At 34.7% G+C, this 24,905-nt stretch overlaps 1 protein-coding gene across 1 annotated transcript in view; it reads left to right on the top strand.

The window, feature by feature from the left end:
• The window catches only part of LOC111143380 (collagen type XXIV alpha 1 chain), a 388,577-nt gene that overhangs the window by 94,083 nt on the left and 269,589 nt on the right, over positions 1-24,905 (top strand). The window contains exons 12-14 of the mRNA XM_022497083.1: positions 2,589-2,633; positions 16,431-16,484; positions 18,764-18,808. Of these exons, the coding sequence (XP_022352791.1) occupies positions 2,589-2,633; positions 16,431-16,484; positions 18,764-18,808 (144 nt within the window). The remainder of the gene's footprint in view (positions 1-2,588; positions 2,634-16,430; positions 16,485-18,763; positions 18,809-24,905) is intronic.

The following is a 24,905-nucleotide window of genomic DNA, read 5'->3' as shown; positions in this document are numbered from 1 at the left end:
AAATATTAAAATAACAAAATTATATTTTATAATTCATTAATCTTTAAGCATAAATTCTTGACAGGTCTTAAATTTTATAGTATAGCACACAGTAATTAATTCACCCACAGAAGATATATTTTTTGTTTAATTTAATAATGGAAGGTAGTTCATAAGTGTAGGTATGGGAAAGGTACTTTTGAGTAAAGACAGGATCTTTGCAAAATGGTTGTTATCTTAAAACAGTTAATCAAACTAGGTACAGAGTTCTGGCATTCCAACTTCATCATGTCTGATTTTCAGTGTTGTATGCAATTCATTGGTTTCTATTTGTATTCCTTCATTTTACTGCCAGTATTCAATGAAAAAATAGAATCAAACAATATTAGGTTTGAAAATAGTCATATTCAGAATTTAGCATTCAACACTATTATTGTAGGTATGCTATTCAAACCAAAATTTTCATTTCTGGAAACTAGTTTTTGCAAGTAAAAGTAAACCAGATTATTCTTTGCTGGGTGAATTTTTCAAATGCATAGTGTGAGTGAATTATATCACATTTTTCTTGTAATCACTTGTGAATTTCCTGCCAGAGAAGAAATATTCAAAGTTTAAATGTGCTCTAGTGACAATCAAAATGTCCAGTCTTCTTTGGTGAGATGAGGTGAAGATTTTCCCTTGTTGAATATACAAGTCATTTCTTTCACTTGCAGAAATATCTTCAGTGGGATCCCACAACTAAGCTACTTAATTGCCATGTGATACAGCAGACTTACAGATCATGTTCCCAATCTGTCAAGCAAAGAATTGAACTGCTTCTCATTGACAAAAGGAATATATGCAGTTTACATTGTTATTACTCTGCTGCTCATGATATAGTACTTTCCTGACCTCATTTCTAGTTAATGATGTAATAAATAAAGCAAAATTATATGTCCTTGAAAATGTTATCATCTTGGATTTAAGGATCCCATCACTGACTATCATTAGATACATGCCTGTAATCATGATCATTAGTTTTGACCAGTCTAAGTGAAAATATTAAGACCTGTCTCAAATCATAAATGTAAGACCATTTTGTGATATTTTGGCTGTCATGGATAACATGTCCTAATATAATTTGGCTACTTCAAAATTTTGATTAAAACTGTGAATAATATAGCTAACTGGGTGTTTTTATTATGTTATAAAATGTATACATGCAGAGAAGAGATAAGAAGCATAGAGAAGAGAGAAGAAGAGTAGAGAAGAACAAAGAGAGTATAATGCTAATCACTCCTGGAAAAAAATAGAAAAATTCCTTCCTGGGAGTCAGTAATATACGTCTGTGTAAATATATGGCAAAGTGCTTATATAATTTTGTCTGTAATATCCTTAGGTTTCCTGCTGAGATTTAGTAGAGCTACTAGAGTTATAAAAATTAATTACCTTATTTTTTGAAAAAAGGTTTGCTATATTATGTAAAGATGTATAAAGTCTTAATGAAATGAGTCCTATTGCTTACCCATACATACTCTTCTGATAAGACATTAGATAAGTATTTATCAAACGCTGTTCAATTGAAAGTGGATGGATTACTTCAACTAATGGTATCTTCTAACTTATCTGTATATACTGTCAATCCCAAGCTATATAGATCTGGCAGATTTCTTAGTCTTTAAGGCTTCCAAGTGATTCTAAGTCTCAGTGTGATTCTATCACTGAGATATTTTGGACCGTAAGTAACAGAAAACCCCAACTCAAACTGGCTTTAAAATGAGGAAATTTTTAATAATGATGGCAATGATAACAGCAAACAGTTTACTGAATTGTTATATATATGCATGCACTGTGCAAATATTTTATATGAATTAACTCCTTTAACGTTCCCAAAACCCAGTGAGATAGGTACTATTAATTATTATTCTCACTACAGATGGAAAAAAGATGAGGCATACAGAGAGAAAGACATGTCTAAGACTATATACATGTAATAAGAGCAGAGCCAGGTTTTCAACACAGATGTTCAGCTCCAAAGCTTGAGAGTTTAAATATTATGCCCCACTGCTTCCTGTAGGACCAGAAATCTATAGGTTAGGTGGGATCTAGGCACATTATGATCTTGAGCACAGTGATACCATCTCTCCGCCTTGCCTTGCCTAATGTTGGCTTGACAAAGGCAGGTTTCCCATACAGTTGCAGAATTGCCAGTGTGAGGGCTAAACGTGCTTTCGTTTATGCCCAGCCAGAGAGATAGGGGGACAGATGAGGTGATTGTCCCTTAGATTTTGGAAAAGTAAGACCTTCCTGTTTATCTGGTTGTGTCAACTTTGGTTGTGTGCCTACCTCTGGACAAATAACTATCACCAGAGAAATGTCAGGATCCCATTTAGAAGTACAGATAGGATGCATTCCAGAAAAAAATCAGGTTGCTGTTATGAAGAAAAGGAGACACTTTAGTTAAATTAATATATTGAAGCTTTTATGAATGTCATACTAGTTTAAAGAACAATTCATTTTTCTCCATCATACTTCATTAATTGATGTTTGAGAAGGAAAAAAATGTCTGTAACATCTAATTCATTCATTTATTCAACAAATGTTGATTTTTTTACTTTTATATATTCTAGGGTGTTCCTGGGCTCCGGGGAAAGAGGGGTCTTAAGGGAAGACAGGTAATTCAACTTTGTTTTCTGAGGTTCAGTTCAGAGAAATATAATCTAATTATGTGCATATTTCTCACCTATACAAATATAATTGTAGTTGTCCTTGTTGTCCACAACTATCTCATGTAACAGAATTTAATTTTTGCTAACTTGTCTATCAATTAATACCTGAGATTTTGAAGGAAATTTTAGATTAAAAAATAATGAAATTTAATGTTCCTAACCCATTTAATAGACCAGTAGAAAGGACCTTTATCCCTATGACAAAGAACTAAAATGTCACAGAAAATACCTAAACAGTTTAAAACACTAATGATAGCACTATTCACCCTCCTGTTTTACACGTTTTCAAAATTCCTGCTTCAGGTATTAGCTCAGAGACTAGTTCCCTACTGCTTCCTCTATTTTCAGGTTTAAGAAGATGAAGGGAAGTGAATTTTGCCAGATAAAATAATAATTTCAGAGATGAGAGGAAATTTTTTTTCTCAAATTTTTATTTTATTTTTTATAAACATATAATATATTTTTATCCCCAGGGGTACAGGTCTGTGAATCGCCAGGTTTACACACTTCACAGCACTCACCATAGCCATACCCTCCCCAATGTCCATAACCCCACCCCCCCTCACCCAACCCCCCTCCCCCCATCAACCCTCAGTTTGTTTTGTGAGATTAAGAGTCACTTACGGTTTGTCTCCCTCCCAATCCCATCTTGTTTCATTTACTCTATGAGAGGAAATTTTGACATCATCCAATACCCCCATCATTCAGCAAATGAGAAAACTGTGGTTCAGGGAATCATCCTCATGTCCTCTTCACATAACCCTAGCCACCTCCTTGTCACTTGTGTTGTTTTGACAGCGATCCACAGGTCTTTATTAGGATAACGCTTTTTGTGCTCACACGGTTTTCTAGTCTATGAGGAAGGAAATTGAGTTTTTCATATCAGCTTTTCTAAAATTTTGGTGTAAGTAAAACCTTGATGATAATTATAATAGGTTACAAACCTCACCAGAATATTCATATCCTTTTAAAGCATTTTATTCTTGTGCTTTGCAGGATTTCTTGAAGGTAGATTAGAATAGGTATGAATGTCACCATTATATAGGTGGGGGAGAATGAGGCTCAGTGATGTTTAGAGACTTGCTCAGAATCCCATAGAAAATGGTGGTAAAATCAAGAATTGATCTTGGCTCCTCTGAGTATAAATTCAGGAGTCTTTTTTAACTCTCTCAGTATTTGTGCTCTCTGCTACTCACACAGCTTACAAGAGCATGATTAATGTTTTCATGATGTTTGGCCAAAATATGATATAATTATTTCTAAGTTTCACTTTAAAAATTCCAGTTTACTGGGGCACCTGGGTGGCTCAGTGGGTTAAAGCCTCTGCCTTCAGCTCAGGTCATGGTCCTAGGGTCCTGGGATCCAGCCCTGCAATGGGCTCTCTGCTTGGCAGGGACCCTGCCTCCTCTCTCTCTGCCTACTTGTGACCTCTGTCTGTTAAATAAAAATAAATAAAATCTAAAAAAAAAAAAAAAATTCAGTTTACTAATATAAACTTACCAAACTGTCAAGAAATTAAAAATAAGCCAACCGTTTTGTTTTCTTACATTTATATTCAACTTTAAAGCTAATCTTTTAGCATTTCTAGCATCGCCATCTGCATTTTTAGTTCTTAAGCACTCTGATAAATATTTTATATGCCATCTCATTTAATTACACTCTCTTATACTGCAAAATGTTATGCTACTTCCTTTTGTTTAAGCCCTCATACACACACCCCAACAAAAATGCCTCTCTTATTACCATATACAAATATCTAATCTAAATATGCGATGTGGGTTGTCTCAAAATTGACAATAGGTGAAATTTATCTTCTTTATTTTTATATTCTCCATTCTTTGTCTTTTTTCCCCCAGTCCTCCTCCTTTCAAAGTATGATGTCAGTAAAAGAATGAATAAAGTTACTTATGGTATTATATAAATTATTTCTAATGCTTCAACTGTTACGTTACCCATTAGTAATTATATTTTAAGCGTAGTTTAAGACAAAAATAAGTAATCTGCAATGGTGGAATCTTAGGCATTGTTGAAAAAATAGAGTATTTTCCCAAAGCTCCCGTGATACATCACTTATATAGCTACACAGCTATCACTTATGTAGCCATATTAATGTGGCTGTTTTATATAGATACTAACTTTATCTTGGAAATGTATAGGTAATTTCCAGTTTCCTGCTCCATCATGAACCCCAATTATCCATGGAAATTTATAGATAACATCTGGTTTTTTACTCCCCAGAGAATTATAAAATTATCCAACAGATGCTATTGAATTCAAAAGAGGAGTTCAAGAAAACTGTAGAAAAATAATGAATGAATGATTACTGGGTTGATTACACTGTTCTTTACATTACAAAATTTGTAAAGTTTTATTGCTTTAAAAACATATGCCCTTCTCACAGATTTAGATCCTTAGGAAAATTATATTTGAAAAACATATGTATCTCATTTTCCTAAATAGTGTTTATAGTAGAAAATCTGTCTGGTACTGTACTATGTCATGTATGCTATATGTACTTTTGTTTTTAACCACAAAATGATTTGGCATGTTTATATGGAAATCACAGTACTTAAAGTTAGATACGGTTACAGCCACAAGTCAAAAAGCCAAGGCTGACCTCAGACACTGTTCTTAGAATAGTATCTTATGTATAAATGCTCCTCTGTGTTCTGTTAATTATAAGTAAAATCATCTTCAAATAGCTTTGACATTAAGGGCAAAAGTGCTAGCATGAGATATTATATATTCTGGGACACTTGTATTTCAATTTAGATGATTAAAATTCCATGAGAAGAATGATTACTATTTACCGTTTTAATAACAGTAAAAGGAAAATATCTTTGATGAGGTACACACTCTCTGATGTAGAAAATATTAGGTGTGTGGAATACAAATTTGACCATTTTGGGGGGCAACTTATTCAATTATGCTTAGTATTTGTTATTATGTATGACGTAGATATTCAAATACAGAGCCAGAACTAAGGCATGCCAATCTACCATAAAGAGGAAGGAAACCTATATATCTGAAAGAATATAACAGAAACCGAGGAAATACTGAAATCTAAAAGTACTTGTATCTAAGAAACTTTCGGCTCTGCATATGTCAAAGACAGTTACTTCCAATTTTCTTTCTTTTTTTTTTTTTAATAAATTTGTGATTTTCTTTTTTTTTTTTTAAGATTATTTATTTATTTATTTGACAGACAGAGATCACAGGTAGGCAGAGAGGCAGGCAGAGAGAGGGGAGGGGGGGAAGCAGGCTCCCTGCTGAGCAGAGAGCCTGATGTGGGGCTTGATCCCAGGACCCTGGGATCATGACCCGACCTGAAGGCAGAGGCTTTAACCCACTGAGCCACCCAGGTGCCCCAGTTACTTCAATTTTAAGCTAACTTCAAAGTCATTTAGAAGTGTGGGTTCATGCTTTATTAGGCTGCTGCTATGTAGATCCCATGTTATTTCATTTACTATCATTAGTATGAAAGTCATCAGATGTACTTTCTTATAATCATCACTCCCCTTTAATTAATCTGATTATTCTTTCTGTATGTTAAATTAGCTCATTTCCTCAAATTTTAGGTAGGTAGAAGTATGCAGTCTTGAGAACATAGACTACGATTTAGTTTGAAGTTCTTATAATGTAATTTATAGAAAACCAGTAATTCTTTTTAGGTAACTCCTTAAGTTTTACATGTGTTTTTTTTTGTCAAGTCTCTGAAATTAAGGACAGAAGCTGGTAAAGTACTTCACTTTCTGTATTATGTATGATATGAAACATTTTGACAGTCAAAATAGACATAGAAAAACCTCAAAAATCCAAGTTCAAGCCTTTCTAAATATTAATCAAGATGAGTCTCTTTGCATTATTGAGTTGGTTTTTAACCTGTGTACTAAAGCTGTGTTTGATATGAAGTTTACCAAAATATTAATATATACGTCTCTTCCTTCTGTATAGACATCATATACTATGTCCATATAGTACAGAAAGATAGAGGAGTAGTAAAAATCCTGTCCAAAATTGTTCAGTGAGTTAATAACATTACTAAGCTTAGGCTCTGAAGATTGTTGCTATCAATCATGCATTCCTACTGCTGGCCAGATCATCACTTATTTTTGTGAATAAACACTAAGCATGGAATTAAGTTGTTGTGAACCAACTTCCTTAGTGATTTTTTTATTTTTTTAAATAAAATGATAGACTTACAAGAAAGGGATATCTTCTCTTAAATAGTATAAGTATTGTATGAACTCTTTTGAAAATGGAAACATTTCAGAATAGCATATTATTTTGGTTAAGAGTTATTCAGTATTTAGCCTCATACTGCTATTTTTAAATTTAATGTTTGGGTTAAAATTATTTCATTTTAAATTTTACTTCCCAGGAAACTTTTCCCCAAAATAAGATAATTGTATTTATTCAGTGTTTATTGATTGATTTGATATTTATAACACAATGTGTTTTTATTTTTTCAAACCGGAAAAGTAGGAAAATTGGTTTTGTTGGAAACTTGGTGTATTTTAGGATCAGAGTATATAAAAGTAGTTATATTAACAAATTTTTATGTTCTTTGGCCTTATGTTGTTGACATTTGAGAAGTTTTTTTCTTCTCTCAACTATAAGCTATTTTATTTCAAGATGTAAGATAAGGTATTTACTAATAATCATTACAATTATTTTTAAAGACCTCATGTAATAAGTTATATATTAGTCAATATTTGTGTACTCATACTTTTAGGTATTGAGATATTATAGTTCTTACCTCTTTCTTTCCTCCCCTCTTTCACTCCCTACATATTACAATTGGATCAAATTTCTTACTTTCAGTTAATATTAGAGGGTAGCCATGAGGGTCTAAGTGTTATTCATTCATGCTTTTTGCTGTCTCTGGATATAGTTTGAATTTATCTCAAGTTCTTTCTGAGGAACTGATAAAAACAAGGTGGTAGACAATCTTTATTGGCCAGGACTCTTTTAAATACCATAGAACTACCATTCTATTTTATATACTCTACTGTCTTTATTTGAAAAACCTCTTGGAACATAACTGATGAGCCAGATTCTTTAAAAGCATATGTCATCCACTGATTTATAATAGAAAAGAAGAATGCTATTAAAAAAAGGAGAGAGAGAGAAGGCAGGGAGAGGTTTCATATATATTTGTTAACATCAGATTTGATATGTATTACCTAATTGTAAGCAGCTTTTTTTTTTTTTTTTAATGCAAAGATTTCAAACTTTATTCTGGAGTGCCACAGTCAGGAAGTTCTATAGTTGCTTAAAGAAAAAAAAAAGCATTTTAGATGGTTCCCGGATTGATTTAATCAGTATTCCCTTTGTTGTACTCAGTTGGTTATGCAAATTGGTATGACTCCACAGATCTAAAATATTTATGCCAGAACTGACTTGTCGGGATTAAAGATAAACATGAAATGGGAGCTGGAATTTACTCTCAACAACGCCTAGAAAACCGTTGTCAAAATAGAGAGTTTTTGAAGGAGTTTTTCAGACCTGATGGGAGTAGATTATAAATAATCAAATCGTATTACATTAAAGTTTGACAAAGAAGTATACTCTGTTTTCTTCCGATGCAAATAAAAATATCATAGTCTTGGAATACAGACAAAATAACACCCTTAAGGCACCTGGACTTCAGAGATGTTTACTTTTCTAACTATAGAAAGCAGTGTCTCCTCTTTTTTTCTCATACATCTTTCTGTTAGAAGAGTCTATTTAAAGTAAACTGTATTTTGGCTTCTAACTCCAGTGTTAGAATTTCAGAATATAAAATCCTTCTGTTAGCCATCTGTTATTAGTTTCTATCCTTAGCTCAAGACAATCTTAAATACATGTTACACAATAGTGTCTCAGATACACACATTTTATCAAGAATTTAGAGAGTGTTTTCTTTGTTTGAAGAAAAGGTCGTAGTTAATTTGATTATAGGGAAAGTACTACTGTTGCTAGAGCATTCTGAAAAAATGTTATTAATTTTTAAGTATTCTGTCTCGTTCAGAAAAAAATGTATTTTCTCATGTTTACTTACTGATTGTAGTCTGTAGTGACTATATTTCGCTTACCTATATCTTGACAAGACACATGGAAGAGGCCAGGACTTTGAATTAAACCTCCTTCCAGGTTGGGATAGATAGAGAAGAGAGACACTCAACGAACTACAGCTGATAATTTGGGGGAAGTCCTGGCAGAGAATGATTTCATAGAGATATAACACTAACAGGTGGAAATTCAAGCAGGCAGTTACTTTGAGGGCAGATAACATAAGAGAAAATTCAGAGACTTGTAGGTTATCAAAGTCAGGAATGTGAGTGCAAATATGGCCATAAAACTTGGCTTTAGTTCAGGGACTGTGTTCCCTGCGTGGGAAAATGGCAAGAATAAGGTTGGAGCCCTTATGATCAAGGGATAGAACATGTATGTATACCAAAACTGTTTTGTGGATACAAGAATAAGGCAGATTGCAATCCCCATAATACAGTATAAAATGGTAACCAGTCTTTAAGAACAAAGCAGGAATTTGTTTTTTGTTGTTGTTGTTGTTGTTTTTTCCTTTTTTAAAGATCTTATTTATTTATTTGGCAGACAGAGATCACAAGTAGGCAGAGAGAGAGGAAGGGAAGCAGGCTCCCTGCTGAGCAGAGAGCCCGATGTAGGGCTTGATCCCAAGACTCTGGGATCATGACCTGAGCCGAAGGCAGAGGCTTTAACCCACTGAGCCACCCAGGCACCCCCAAAGCGGGAATTTGAATCTGAGAACTGAGGCCCAGTTTGTAACTAGGTAAACAGTCAGCCTGACTTGATGCTAAGTCTCTAAGAATTGGGCTAGAAGTCCTTAAATTCCTAAGTTTAAAATTAGTTTCAACCAACAGGAAAATAGTTGACCCTTGAAGTATGGATCAAATTGCCCTACCTGTGAGGAAAAGAAAGGGGAAGAGACTAATGAATGTTCACAGAGTACTTGACATTCTAGCCTTTTCCTATAATAATTGTACTTTATTTTTGAAGGATTTAAAAATATCACAATTTCGTGGTAATATATATTCATGTGTAAAAGGTGTAGAAGCAACTACCAGGTTTTATTACAGTGTTTCTAATCCTAGACAAGTTAGTCTGATCTTCTCTTTTCATTACTTAGTCTTAGAAAAAGTTGAAATCCTATATTTGTTGATAATGCTTATTTAGTATATATATCTTTTATGATAATTCTTATTTGTCTCTACTTTAGATTGAATACGTTGTTTCAAAACCATTGTTCTCTGAAAAGAACAAAATATGTTCATAGTTAACTGTGGCCTTTAACAGAAAAATTTTGCATTGTTTTTATTTTTTAAAATTCCATAAATGTAGTCATTAGTATTTTATGGTTATTTTGGTCCTCATACTTTCCTAATTATTTTATATGCAGTATTTTTCTAATTTCTTTGTAGAACTAGGAAAATAATCATTTTACTAGACTCTCTACACCAGTAAGTTTTCCAATGTTTCAAGATGTTTAGATGTAACTACCAAGTTTAGTATCTGTCCTCTAAAATACTAATACCATGCATATATTCAGGCATACTAAGTCTAGAATAGTTCTTAGTGTTTGATAATTATCATGTTTGAGTAATAGTACCATTGTTAGACCCAAGCAAAAGAGAAACTTGATCTGGACACTATATTTTTGAGGACCCTGTACATCACAAAAGTAAATGTATTAAAAAATAAAACAAAATAAAACACATAAGTGCCCCTGTCACTCAGGATCCAGCAGTTAGCATTGATATAATATGACCTGTAATGCTAGACAACCACTCTTATTGCTCTGTATTATCTATTGCTATATAACAAGTAACTCCAAGTTAGTGGCTTAAAACAACAATAAGTAGATACCGTTTTTCAGAGTTTTTGTGAGTTGGGAATTTGGGGATGCTTTATTTGGGTGGGTCTAGCATAGCATTTCCCATGAGGTTATAGTGAAGATTTTGGTCAAGACTACTATCATCTGAAGCCTTGACTGGGGTTGGAAGATCTGCTTTTAAGGGAGCTCACTTGCCAGCCAGCCAATTTGGTGCTAGTTTCTAGAATACCTCATTTCTTCTCCCTAGGGACTTCTTTATGTGGCAATTAGAATGTCTTCAGGACTAGAATGAAGTGGTGCATGAGAGCAAGGTAGAGGGGTCGTGCCTTTATGATCTAACCTCTGAAGTCCCACTGTATTTGGATATTCTGTTGGTCACGTAGGCCAGCCATGATTGAAAATGGGAGGGGACTACACAAAAGCATTAATGCTGGGAAGTGAGAATCATGGGAGTCCACCTTTGAGGCTGACTATCACAATTTAATGTCTTCAGGCCTCAGAAATTCTCCATATCTGTGGCCTTTAATCTAATGTCTGAATGCCATGAAGCTTTGTAGGTGGTACAACTGCCAAAATTAGAGACAGAAATTGTTCAAGATGGTGGTGAGGATTTGGGCAGGAAGTAGAAGCACTTAGGTAAGAGCAAAGATTAATTAATTAACTTATCTAATTCTTCTTTCAGTATGAATGCATTAGAATCCTGTATAAAGAAGTACTGTTTCCTGATAATGCAGTTTTCTGTTCTCTTCCTTCTTTTTGTGATACGATTTATGGTTTCAGAGTTAATAGAATTAGTGTAGTCTTTGTAATAGCTGCACCTAGAGACTGAAATATTTTGCATTATTAAGCAATTTATATTACTCCTAAATTTGCATTTTATAACTTATAGTTATATTCATGAAGCATGAATTTTGCATTAGCAATTAGATGAATATGAAATGCTAGAATGATGAAACTTTTAAAATGTAGATATTAGATTAAATTTTTAAAATCTAAATATAACATTTTAATTTAACTAATATTGATAGTAATTATAAGTTGCCACAGAAAATAAAAAGCCATAGAAAGTCTTCAGAGAGGTGATCTATTTAAATTTTAAAAATCTAGAAATAGTGCAAGTAGCTTTTTATTAAACATTACCACTTGGTAAAATTTGCAAATAGGACTTTACACAATCTCTACTCAAAGATTTAATTACCAATTTTATTAGTTTTCTGTCACTGCATAACAAATACCACAAACTTAGTGGCTTACAACAGTACCCACTTATTTTCTCACAGTTCTCCTGGGTTGGGAATCCAGGTACTACTTTACAGGGTCTTCTGCTCAGGGTCTCAAGGCTACAGTCAAAGTAAGTGTCAGGTGGCTGCACGATCATCTGGAGCTTGGCTTGGAAAGAGTTCACTTCCAGCTTCATTCAGGTTGTACGAAGACGACATTTCTTCAAGGGTGTAGAACTGAACGCCCTGGGCTTTTCTCTGGCTCTTGGCTATAGATCACCTTAGGCCCTATGGATTGTCCACAGTTCCTAGAGATCACACAATTCCCTGTCATATGGGAGATGAAGTCTTATATAGTATGACATAATCATATCAGGGACATCCCATCACCCGTGCTATATTCTGTTTTTTAGAATAAGCAAATCATAGTCCCACTCATACTCACAGCTGGGTAGCACACAAAAGCAAGAATAGCAGGAGGTCACCTTAAAGTCTGTCCACTATACTGATCCAATGGTAGAAATGAACAAGAACCTTATACATGACTTGAAGAGATTGAATGAAATCCCTGAATGTCATATTCTTCATAAGATAAAATGTTATGACCCATCAAAGTGATTAAAATGTAAGAAAGAGAATTATGCACAACATAGAAGAAACAGTGCAACTCTGCCTTGCTCATTAGTAGACAGTTACTACATTGATGCAGTTGGCAAATAGGGCAAGAAAGGCAAAAAAACTCAAGCTTCCTTATGGATGATAATCCTGGAAAATGGTTATTAAATCCTTTGGCAGTGTAAAAGTATTCCTAGGAAAGTGCAATTTGATTTAAATCAATGGTTATAATTTTCCACTAGGTAAATGTGAGAGAAAATTTGGTATTTTATTTTATAACAAATTCTTTCAAGTGGAGAAAGAAACTGTAGAAGCTATCTTTTGTATACTAAGTTCAAAGGCAAAGTGTTTTATCACTATTGTTCCATGTTTCACAACCAATATTTTAAGATTGGTTTGTGACAATGGAGATTGGTGACTGTGAACCTTTAGGCTTCTAATTAAAGGAATACAGAAACTCTCCTGCATTAAAAAAAAATTATGCATGTAATTACTAGAAATTAAATAACAACTGGTAAATAGCAAACACATACATATTCAAAACCATAAAACATTGGCATGATGTTTTTTAGAAGAAATATATGTTCAGTAAATAGCCAAATATAATGGGTTTTGTTTGTTTTTTGTGGCATGAACTGTGCTATGTTTTATTAAACAGGAAAATATGTCTAGATTTAGGAGGATTTATATCAGAAATTGATGACAGGGGTGTCTGGGTGGCTCAGTGGGTTAGAGCCTCTGCCTTCAGCTCAGGTCATGATCCCAGGGTCCTGGAATCAAGCCCCGCATCATCGGGCTCTTTGCTCAGTGGGGAGCCTGCTTCCTCCTCTCTCTCTGCCTGCTTCTCTGCCTACTTGCGATCTCTGTCAAATAAATATAATCTTAAAAAAGTTAAAAAAAAAAAATTGATGACAAAGTAGTCAACATATAGAAAGGATAAAAAAATAATAAAACAAATTATCTGTCTAGACTAGAGAATTGAATGAAATGAAATGTTTAATGGGTAGTAAAGTGAGAGGAGAAATAATACATAAAAAATTTAAAAGTAGATATTACTCAGTTTAACTAAATTGTTTTAGGGGCAAAATCAAGTTGAACAGCTAATATTTATTATAATGTTGAACTACCAGAAGAATAGGATGTTGAAATTAATAAGTATTTTATTATTTATTATGCTAGTTCAGGTTTTGTCGTAAGTGAAGCATTCATCATAGTTCTCTCCTCTTTCCCTTCCTAGGGGGGAAAAATCCCTAGTTTTTATGGAAAGCTGAACTGGAAAGCAGCTCCTCCTACTGGTTGAGGATGGGGCTACTCAGTCCCAAATAGCACATCTAGGCCATCCTGAGTGAGTCCCCAAGGATGTTTGTAGTAGTCCCTCTCTGCTCCTTATTCAGACTGATTGTGTCTTCATTTTCTAAGAAAAACTATTGAGATCTAGTTCACATATCATAAAATTCACCCTTTAAAAATGTATAATTTAGTGTATATTTTATTATATTGACAGAGTTGTGTAGCTGTCACATGAATTTTAGAACATTTTCTTCACCCAGAAAAAAAGTCCTGTACTCATTAGCACTCACCGCCCCATTCTCCTTGCAGCACCAGCCCTAGGCAGCCACTAGTCTGTTTTCTGTGTCTCTGGATTTGCCTGTTCTGGACATTTCACATTAATGGAATCATGCAATATGTACCCCCATCTTTATTATTTCACTGAACTTTCTGAAAAACCTATTTATGATCTATCTAAAAAATCAATCATCTCCTATGTTTCAGGTCTCTTACAGAATTTTTCCTCCACTTGTTCCATTACCTGTACATCATAAATACTTTGAAAGACCCTTATTAGCTCATACCGAACAGTATGATGTATTGCAGATATGTGAACTTGTTGACAACAGAATTAGACTTCCAAGGACAATGAAAGCAAAACGCCTGCCTGAACTTCAACTGACTCTGAAGGGGGTATGGCTACAATATGTTTGGCTACACAGATGGTTTTTGCATTATCCTCTGATTACAGAATAAGAAAAACTGCTTCTAGTATGAGTTAACTATGCCTTAGATACATCATACTTTTTTTCCCATTGCTAAACTATCTTTTTTAAATTTTGCCCATTCACGTTTGTACTAGTGAACTGGTGATTTTTGGCGATCTATTAAATATGTATTTAATAACTGGTTTGCCTAAATAGATTATAAGACTCTAATAATATACTTTTATTTGTTAGTCTTACAAAAATTTTTAAAAAGAATATTATTAAAATGTTAATAATAAATCTTATAAACCATTCTGCAAAGTAGCTTTTTAAAAGTATGCTTTAAAGTTGATAAATATAGTGGCAAATATTCAGAGAAGAATTTTAGTGTATAAAGTAATAGTTACTGAGTAATTTGAGTTGTTTTACAGAAGAATGTATAATAAGAAAGTGTGTTACTTACTATCCTTCATAGTTTATGGTGTGGAATCTTCAGTAGATTTTCACTGAAAACCTTGATTTTCAGTGGCATTGCATTTTATGGTTGCAGGATTTATGTACATTATGGCTTTCCCCAATAACATAGTACTTAAATGATGTTTGTTACATGTTTATCTTATCTTGAAATGATTAGCTAAAATATTCAATGTAGAAGAGGAGAAAGAACATTGATTCTGCATTTAGACTTCCTCCATTCAAATCTCAGTCCCACTTGTGTGTGGCTAGTGAGTGCACGTGACTTAAGCTCTCTGTGCTTCAGTTTTCTCAACTGCAAAGTGGGGGTATTAATATTCATTGATTCAACTTGTTATGAAGATAAAATGAAGTAGTATGTATATAATAAAGTGTTTAAAGCCATTAGCACATGGTAAGTGTGCTAAGTACACACTTAAATAGTATTAGCCATTTCATTCTTTGTGATGTGGGTCTAAGAATGGCAAGAAATCATGGAGATAACTAATGGATTGGTCAGGCAGAAATCTTTGTTATGTTTTCTCTCATTCAGTGGTTCTTTATAAAGTGCCAAACAAATGTATATTTTCTTCAGCTTCGCTTTCTGTATATATTATATGGCATGTAAAATAATTTTTGTAAAACATGGAAATATTGTACTAAACAAAATCAATGAAGTATTACACAAAACAAATACAAGTTTTTGCTGTATCATAATTTAGAGATTAGGAAATAAATATTTCCTATTAGTAAATTCCTTATCAGAGAACACAGCAAAAATGAATATTTTTCATTATGTTCAGTTAGCCAGCACATAGTAATCACTAGTTTTTGATGTAGTGTTCAGCATTCATTAGTTGCACCCAGTGTCCATCACAACACACGCCCATCCCAATACCCATCACTCGGTTACCCCATCCCCACACCTCCCTTCTGTAACCGTTAGTGTGTTTCCCAGAGTCCAGAGTCTCATGGTTTGTCTCCCTCTCTGATTTCTTCCTATTCAGTTTTCCCCTCCCTTCCCCTGTGGTCCTCTACACTATTCCTTATATTTCCCATATCAGTGAAATCATATGATAATTGTCTTTCTCTGCTTGACTTATTTCACTTAGCATAATCCCCTCCAGTTCCATCCATGTATATGCAAATGGTGGGTATTCATCCTTTCTGATGGCTGAGTAATATCCCATTGTATATATGTAACACATCACTAGCCATCAGGGAAATACAAATCAAAACCATGAGATATCACTGTAACACCAGTTAGAATGGCAAAAATAAACAAGACAGGAAAGAACAAGTGTTGGCGAGGATGTGGAGAAAGGGGAAGCCTCTTACACTGATGGTGGGAATGCAAGCTGGTACAGCCACTCTGGAAAACAGTATAGAGGTTCCTGAAGACATTAAAAATAGAGCTACCCTATGACCCTGCAACTGCACTACTGGGTATTTACTCCAAAGATACAGGTATAGTGAAAAGAAGGGGCACATGTACCCCAATGTTCATAGCAGCAATGTCCACAATAGCCAAACTGTGGAAAGAGCTGAGATGCCCTTCAACAGATGAATGGACAACAATGAATTCTTGGTTTTAACAGCATTTCTTCATTTTTCCCTGGGCCAGGGTTTTCCAGGTGACTTTGGAGACAGAGGCCCTGCTGGCCCTGATGGCAGTCCTGTGAGTATATTGTTATGGTCCAGCCTTGTGATCTGACATCACTCAGACGCCACAGCACCTGCACTTGCCATCCTCGTGACATTCAAATAAGTGCTGTTGGCCAGACAGTTTTGATACCTCTGTGCACATTCCTATTTGTAAAGACAAAAATGTTATGAATATATTCTTTCTTGGGAGAGAATCATTAAAACGAATCATTGTGACCATGTTAAATGTACCTGCTTAAGTAAAATATTAGAAGTACATGATCATGATACTGACTTGAATATTTTTGGGGTGAGCCTTTCATGTACATGAAGGTACTAACAAGCCTCATGTAAATATTGTGCTCTCAGTGATTGCCCTTTTTGTCTCAAGCCTGTCATTGATCTACCTGGCTTTTGGGTATTGATTTCTAGAGAAATCTTCTCCTTTAGGATTATTCAGCTATTATTTGCAGTTTAGAAAGTTACTATTCTAGGGGCGCCTGGGTGGCTCAGTGGGTTAAGGCCTCTGCCTTCCGCTCAGGTCATGGTCTCAGGGTCCTGGGATCGAGCCCGCATCAGGCGGGCTCTCTGCTCAGCAGGAAGCCTGCTTCCTCCTCTCTCTCTCTCTCTCTGCCTGCCTCTCTGACTACTTGTGATCTCTATCAAATAAATAAATAAAATATTTAAAAAAAAAAGTTACTGTTCTATAATTAGTTTAATTATATTATCAAACAATGATGATAGATTGTTGGTTTTTTTGACATTAGGTAGAAAAATCTTCAATTTTTTTTTTCTCTCAAAGCGCATCTATCAAATCCCTCCAATCTATTCCATGCACACATTCATTTAATAAGATTTTAAGGTGAATTAGAGTTAATCACTAAATCCTTTTAGCCTAAATTAGGAATAGTTCTTATATTTAGATACAGGTGAAATACTAGCACTTATACTTAAAGTGTTTGAAAATCATTTATTTTTTATTTAGTTTTCTAAATTATGACTTTATCAGTTATTCAGTTAATTTAGCCAAAGTTTTATTTGTTGTAAGTCTTGGCAGATAAGAATAGAACTGATTCCAAATAAATTGTTAAAAACCTGAATGGTGTTTTAAATAGAATGTTTACCATAGTTTTCTTGCCTTTGATTCTGCGGAGCTTTTCATTTCAAGGGTAAGAAAGCATTATTTATTTTTTCTTTTAATACCATTTATGTACTTGTGTAACTACTGTGAAGCCATCTTATTTAAATTTTTGTCAGTTAAATATACATGAAGTTTGTTAGGGTTGGGCTTCTATCATATTTAAGATATTTCTTTTTGAAATCTGCTCTTTATTTAAATGTAATGCTTCTTGAAGAGCATTTTCAGGCTTTAATATCTTTAAAATACAAGGATAAACTGGATATTTTAGTTTATTGGCTTATAATTCTCTCTATATTTTACTGTACCTTATTTTCAAAACAACTTCAGATACAAAAAAAGGGAGGGGTACTTTTCACTTTCTAACACTGCCTTGGACTAAATTAGAAATTATCATAAAGACTATAATGATGGGTTCACAAGACCACAAATCAACTGGAAAAATTAATATTGATAATTTAAAATTTCATTTATTATATACATAATTAATGGTGTTGGTAATTTATTATATTTGTGAGAAATTTTTCAAAACCTTTTATACATTATGACAGTTTTCATTGTGATCTTATAATAGTGAGAACAAATGTTATTATTCCTTTATTTTTTTAAGTAGGCTTCATGCCTACTGTGGAGCCCATCATGGGGCTTGAACTCAAGATCCTGAGATCAGGACCTGAGTTGAGACCAAAAGTTGGATACTTTAACTGACTGAGCCACTCAGGCACCCCCAAATGTCATTGTTTCTGTTCTTTAAATAAAGAAACTGAAGTTTAAAGAATTTAAATATTATACTTCAAGAGTGGGTAGTGTTTTAAACCATCTGAAAATGCTCTTCTAACTCTATATGCTGACAACTTATCTTTTTACATAATACATAGGTTGGTTATGTCTATAATGCTGACTACTTACAGGATTTACTTCCTTTATTAGATACATAAAAGACACAGAACAGTCTATATCCTAGGCTAGGTGATAGTCCTGGCATCCAAAAACATGGGGCCAAGGGCATTTTGGGAGAACTTATACTACCACCAGAGATTTATGCTTCTTAGGAAGATGCATGGGGGTAAAATTTGACATATTTTTTTTTCTAGAAATGTTTGTCTGTGTCTTTAGAAAATGCCCATAGTAGTTTGCAATTGTATTTAACCACCCTTGTACTTTCTTTTACATAGGGACTTGTAGGTAGCATTGGTCCTCCGGGATTTCCTGGGCTTAGAGTGAGTATCAAGTATTATCATTCTTATAAAATATTGTGTTTATATTTGTTAGCCACATTTTAAAATCTTTAGAAAAATGAGATGCTTTAGTGTCATTGTTGGATATCAGACTTGCTCAAATATATTTTCCCACCAGATATACAAATTAGACCAGGAATACGAATCAAAAATTAAATTTTATGGTAATCTAAAATGATAAATTTCTACAGATTTATTTATGTCTGTCTCATTAATAGATACCTAGGACTCTGTTTCTTCAAAAGTGTGACATAGAACAGCCACTTCTCTCCTTTGAATTTTCTTTCATAGCATCAGGCCTGGATAGATACAGATAGGTCTGAATACCATACCGTACCATATTATAGCACATGGTAACTATAGATTTTATTTCTGAATAAAATTGAATTAATAGTTGGGAAACATCCTGAACAATCAGTAGTAGTTGCACTTCATGAATGCTGCTAAACATTTTTTAAAGATTTTTTAAAAATTTATTTGAAATAGAGTGTGCTTGAGCAGTGGGGAAGGGCAGAGGGAGAGGAAGAAGGGAGTAGCACCCTCCCCACTGAGCAGGGAGCCTGACAACATGGGGCTCAATCCTAGGACTTCGAGATCATGACCTGAGCTGAAGGCAGATGTCAAGCTCACTGAGGTATCCAGGTGCCCTGATGCTAAACATTTTAATACCTAATTTATTATACTAAAAATATAAGTGACTGTATTATTTGCTCACTAAATCATTTTTATTCAGTGAATTTAACTCTGAGTTTCACTGGAATTTTGGTGTAGGCAAAGTACAATTTAGTAAAGCAATTCTGTGGAGACCAAAATAATGTACTCCAGTTACATAGTTACCTGATAAATTTTAGACTGTTCCTTGAAGCAAACAGACTGCTACTTCTGCCATATCTCCATAAATATATTTCTCTCAGTCAAGCTTATGGTTCATGACAGGGATGTAAGTTGCAGATATTTTCTATAAATTTAGAACCATGTGCTTTAACAGCAGAACTAAAGGCAAGATTCATACTTTTATGAAATGTAAGGAGCCTAATGAAAGTAGAATCTTAGAAGGAAACTATATATATCTGTATAAAAATAGGTAAGTGACCATGGGCAGAGGTAAGATTTTCCTTAAAAATCAATTTAGAGCTTGCTTCTAACATATGAAATAGGTAATTAAGACTCCAGTTTTATGTCATAAATTACAGCCACAATTATTTGTAGCTTGAACTTGAACACAGGTCTTTTGAGTCTAAATTTAATGTTTTTCCCCCACCTTAACCGCCCCAAGGCAGAAGGTGACAACTTGACCAACAGAATACATCAGGAGTTCAATTATTGGAACTATGGTTAAAATCAGTATAACAAGTTTTAACTTGCCATTCGGGGCTGGCAAGAGTATAGAGTTAAGAGTCAGAGCACCTGAGTGAGTCTTACACATTTAACTTTTCTTTTACGTGATAATAGTAGTATACTAATAATAAAATGAGCAATAACAACTCACTTAAAAAAGATATACTTATTTTTTAGGGAGAGAGAGAGAGAGAGCATGGGGAAGGGACAGAGGAAGAGAAGCTCAAGCAGACTCCCTGCTGAGCTGCTAGGCTCAATGTGGGGCTTGATCTCAGAACCCTAAGATCATGACCTGAGCCCAAACTAAGAGTCAGATGCTTAACCTACTGAGCCACCCAGACACCCCAAAACAGCTCACTTTTATTTAGCATTTTCCATGTGCTAGTCAGTGCTAGGTCACTTAATTCTCAGAACAAGCCAAGACCACTCCCTTTATGAGTATTAGGCCCAAATTTGAAGCAGGCAATCAAACCAGAGGCCATAATTCTACCTGTGTGCTATACCACCTCCTTAAAACTCATATTACCTTATAATGTGTGCCATTTAACTCATGAGATTTCTTTAGGCTTCACAAGAAGCTCTGTGTGAAGATGGAAGCCAAAGGACCATTTTTTTTTTTTTTGCTCAGAACTTAGAGTAGGATTAAACTGTAGGTGGTAGTCCATGGTTTTACCAATGGGGAGGAAAGGAAGCTGGAGAAGGGAGTTCAGTCTTTATGTGTTCTTCATTTCACCTATCAGTTGGTTAACTCAGCAGCTTCTGCCATTATGCTCAAGTTTAAGACCAAAAGACTTAGCATGTCTAGACTGTTGTGGTTGTCATGGGCATCTTGAGACATACTTTGTGCACTAGCAAACTGTTCTCAGATGTCATGCAACCTTCCTACCAAAAGGCCTTTGCACTTTCACTTGTTTGTCTACCTGAAATACTTTACCTGTATTTCTCTGTCTAATAGTTAACCCTTACTCATTTTCTACTCCAGGACTTTGCGTAGTTCCAACACATAATAGTGCTGGCAAAAATAACTGGGTTTTTGTTGTTGTTGTTTGTTGTCCTTTCTCTTTCTCAATATACCCTTTGGTTGCTGGGAAGAGATTCTAAAAAGAAAGAAGAGATTCTAAAGAGAGAAGAAAATGCCAAATGATACTAACAGTCATCTTTGTAATCCTCATCTCTACATTGATACAGATAGTACTTTATACTATCCAAAGTACTTTCACACTCGTATCTCATTTGTTCCTCAAGTCGATAGAACAGGTATTTCAACCTCCATTTTACATTTACTAAATTTTTAAATCAAAACAGTGTGAGCACCTACTGTGTATCAAATGCTGAACTAGAGCTAGGCCTAAAAATACAAACAAGATTTCTGTTTTGGGCAACATTATAATCCAGGGCATAGAAGGAAAAATCAGTATATCATATGATGTGATCACTGTTCTCATGGACTAAAAACCATTGAGAAAGGAGCAATTTATGTCATCCTGAGAGAGGAGGCTTCATAAAAGAGACGTGTTTTAACCATATCTTGAAGATTATACATGAATGGAGTGGAGTAGTCAGGAAAAGGACTCTTGAGGCAGAAGAATGCCTCTCTAAGTGCACAGAAGAGGTAAAAAAAAAAAAAAAAAAGTGTGGTTTGGGCAATGGAAAGAGGAGTAGTGGGACTGTAGCCTAGGAAGTGTGGGGGGATGGGAGTGGAATGGAAGGAGGGGAAGATTTGAAGATAACTGGGAAAAGGTTTATATAGAACCTTTATATTTAATAGCTAACACTTTGTCTGCTTGCCCAGTTTATCAGCAAGTACACATCTACTTGTTCCCTTATAGGAAGCATAGTTTCTGAGAAGAGATGACATAGCTTCCTCTAAATGATTTTTTCCTTGCAGCTGATTGTCATTTGCTTTCTTAATTAGTGATAGTGATTATCACCTGTGAGGGTGGGTGGGTGTGGTTGCAAAGCCTGAAGAGGAGCCCCAAGTCTTTTCTACAGTGTGCTCACTCATGAGCTCTAATTGGCTAGCGGCTGCTCATTTTATATGAAGAACCTATTCTTGGGTCTCTGTTTCTTTAACTCATTTTGACTCGAAAGTTCTTTATTATTTCTGGATGTGTGGGAGGCTTTTCTGCCTTTGGTGCTGTATCCCAGACACCCTCAGCTAAGCTGCCATGCATGGAAGTATTTCTCCTGTCTGCTCTGTCTTCTCATGGAAGAGGAGTATGGTAAGCAGAGAGTGCTGAAGGCTTTCATGTTATCCTTGTGGAACTAAAAACTGCTCTTAGCCTATTGCGGGTTGCTTTGAGAAAGCTATAGTTTTTCAGGACTAGGATTTTCCATACCATTTGTAACATAACACAAAATGTTTGCTGTTTCTTGGAGCTTTCTATACCCGTATTATTTTACTTTTTAGTTCCCTATAATACTAAATCTTTTTTATCTTTACTATAATTTTTTATATCTTTAATATTTCTCAACACTTACTATTTTGTGATAATTTTTTTAGAGTCACTAAAAAGTAAAACAGTAGATTGTGCATACAAAGTACATTCATCTGAAAATACTAGTCTATGCACAGTGATATGTTTACTGAAATACAGTTAATGTTATTGCCCATAGGAAAAACCAACAGGATGACAAAGAAATGTTTGTTTATTTGTTTATAAGATTTCCCCCCATACTTCATAGATTATTGCTGCATAATTTCCAAACAGAAACGTTTTTTGTATTTTTTAAAACTCTCATTATTTTTAAAGCCAGGAACTTTGAATAAACCAGCCACTGTAATTATAGGAACAGTTGTTTCCTACTGACAGAATTTGTCAGTGACATATGAATATTGTATATCTGTCTATTAAGTTGGAAAGTATTACTCTTTCCCTTTCTCATATATTTCAGGATTAAACATGTTGGAAATAATTTATCTCCATTATATTTCACAGACTTTAGGACTCATGCAAAAGATGTCATATTTTCCATTCTGCAATTTGTGTAATATGAATGCAGTCTGTTAGCAATGCTCTGTTATGTTGGGAGATGAAGCTCTTGAAATCACTGTTAAAAAAATTGTTTTTTACTAAAGTATATTTAACATACGGTGTTATATTAGTTACAAGTATACAGTATAATCATTCAGTAACTCTGTACATTAATCAGCGTTCATTACAGTAAGTCCACTCTTAATTCTGTTTTTCTATTTCAGCCATCTCACTTTAGCAACCACCAGTTCTCTTTTTGTTTGTCTTTTTTTTTTGTTCATTTATTTTGTTTTTTAAATTGCACATATGAGTGAAATCATACGGTTTGTCTTTCTCTGTTTATTTTACTTAACATTTTCACCTCTAGGTCCATCCATGTTGTTACAAGTGGCAAGATATCAGTCTTTTTTATGGCTGAGTAATATTCCTGTGTGTGTGTGTGTGTGTGTGTGTGTGTACACACACCACATCTTCTTCATCCATTTGTCTATGGGTGGACATTCGAGTTGCTTCCATATCTTGGCTGTTGTAAGAAATACTGCAATAAACACAGGATCCATGTATCTTTTTGAATTAGTGTTTTTCTTTTCTTTGGGTAAATGCCAGTAGTGGAATTACTGGGTCATATGGAATTTTCTGAAGAATGTCCATATTGGTTTCCACAGTGCCTCCACCAATTTGCATTTCCACCAAGGTGGAACAAGGGTTTCTTTTTCTCCACATCCCCACCAGCACTTGTTATTTCTTGTCTTTTTGGGTTTGGCTATTCTGACAGGTCCTTCAGTGTTCATTCCATACTTTAGTTCAAAACTATTATGTGCAAAGTACTATGTTGGGTCTGGGAAGTAAAAATCAATAAACATGCTTCTACGTTCACAGAATGTGTAGACTAGGAACACAAGGAGAAAAGTATGGTACAGTATACTCACTAGTGCAGCAGAAAGCCATTTCAGTATTGGTAACTATATCTTCAAAGGCTTGGAGCATGTAATAAAGAGAGACCATGTTCAGAGAATGGAAAACCGTCCACTGTGGCTAGAATGTGGGATTTGGACAAGGTAGAAATAAAGGAGGAGTAGCGACAAATGGAAGTAGACAAGACGGGAAGGGTTGGTGCAAACCTAGCAGTGAGGGCCTGGGATGCTTTCCTAAGAAATTTGGTAAAAGGGGCAACATTTCTAGCATTGCCACAAATACACATTTAGAATTTCCTTAATGTTTGAAAACCATAAAAGGGAGGTGTAAGGCAATTTGTTCTGTGAAGATGAAGGATGATAACAGAAGCTAGGCACAGAGAGGTAGCAAGAGAAGGAAGGAAAATGAACGTGTCAGCGACACAAAAATTACAAGTGATCCCCAAACCTTTTTTTTTTCAAATTTTACTTTGAAATACCCTTATTGTGGCTCTTGGCCTTTGTCTTCTTCTTCTTTTTTTTTTTTTTTTCAAGATTTTATTTATTTATTTGAGAGGCAGAGATCACAAGTAGGCAGAGAGGCAGGCAGAGAGAGAGGAGGAAGCAGGTTCCCCACTGAGCAGAGATCCTGATGCGGAGCTCGATCCCAGGACCCTGGGATCATGACCTGAGCTGAAGGCAGAGGCTTTAAGCCACTGAGCCACCCAGGCACCCCTGTCCTTTGTCTTCTATTTTATGTTATATTTGAGGAGTTTTTTTAAATCGCTTGCTTACAGGAGATGATAGTTTGTTATATTTTTGAGGAATCTTGTGTTGGAGCTTTAAACTGAGAACCTCAATGTTGGTGACTGT

The sequence above is a fragment of the Enhydra lutris genome, unplaced genomic scaffold (genome assembly GCF_002288905.1).
Source record: "Enhydra lutris kenyoni isolate GAN:26980312 unplaced genomic scaffold, ASM228890v2 scaffoldscaffold9, whole genome shotgun sequence".
NCBI classification, from domain to species: Eukaryota; Metazoa; Chordata; class Mammalia; order Carnivora; family Mustelidae; genus Enhydra; species Enhydra lutris.
The sequence above is the reverse complement of the archived record's forward strand: the minus strand, read 5'-3'. Positions and strand labels throughout refer to the sequence as shown.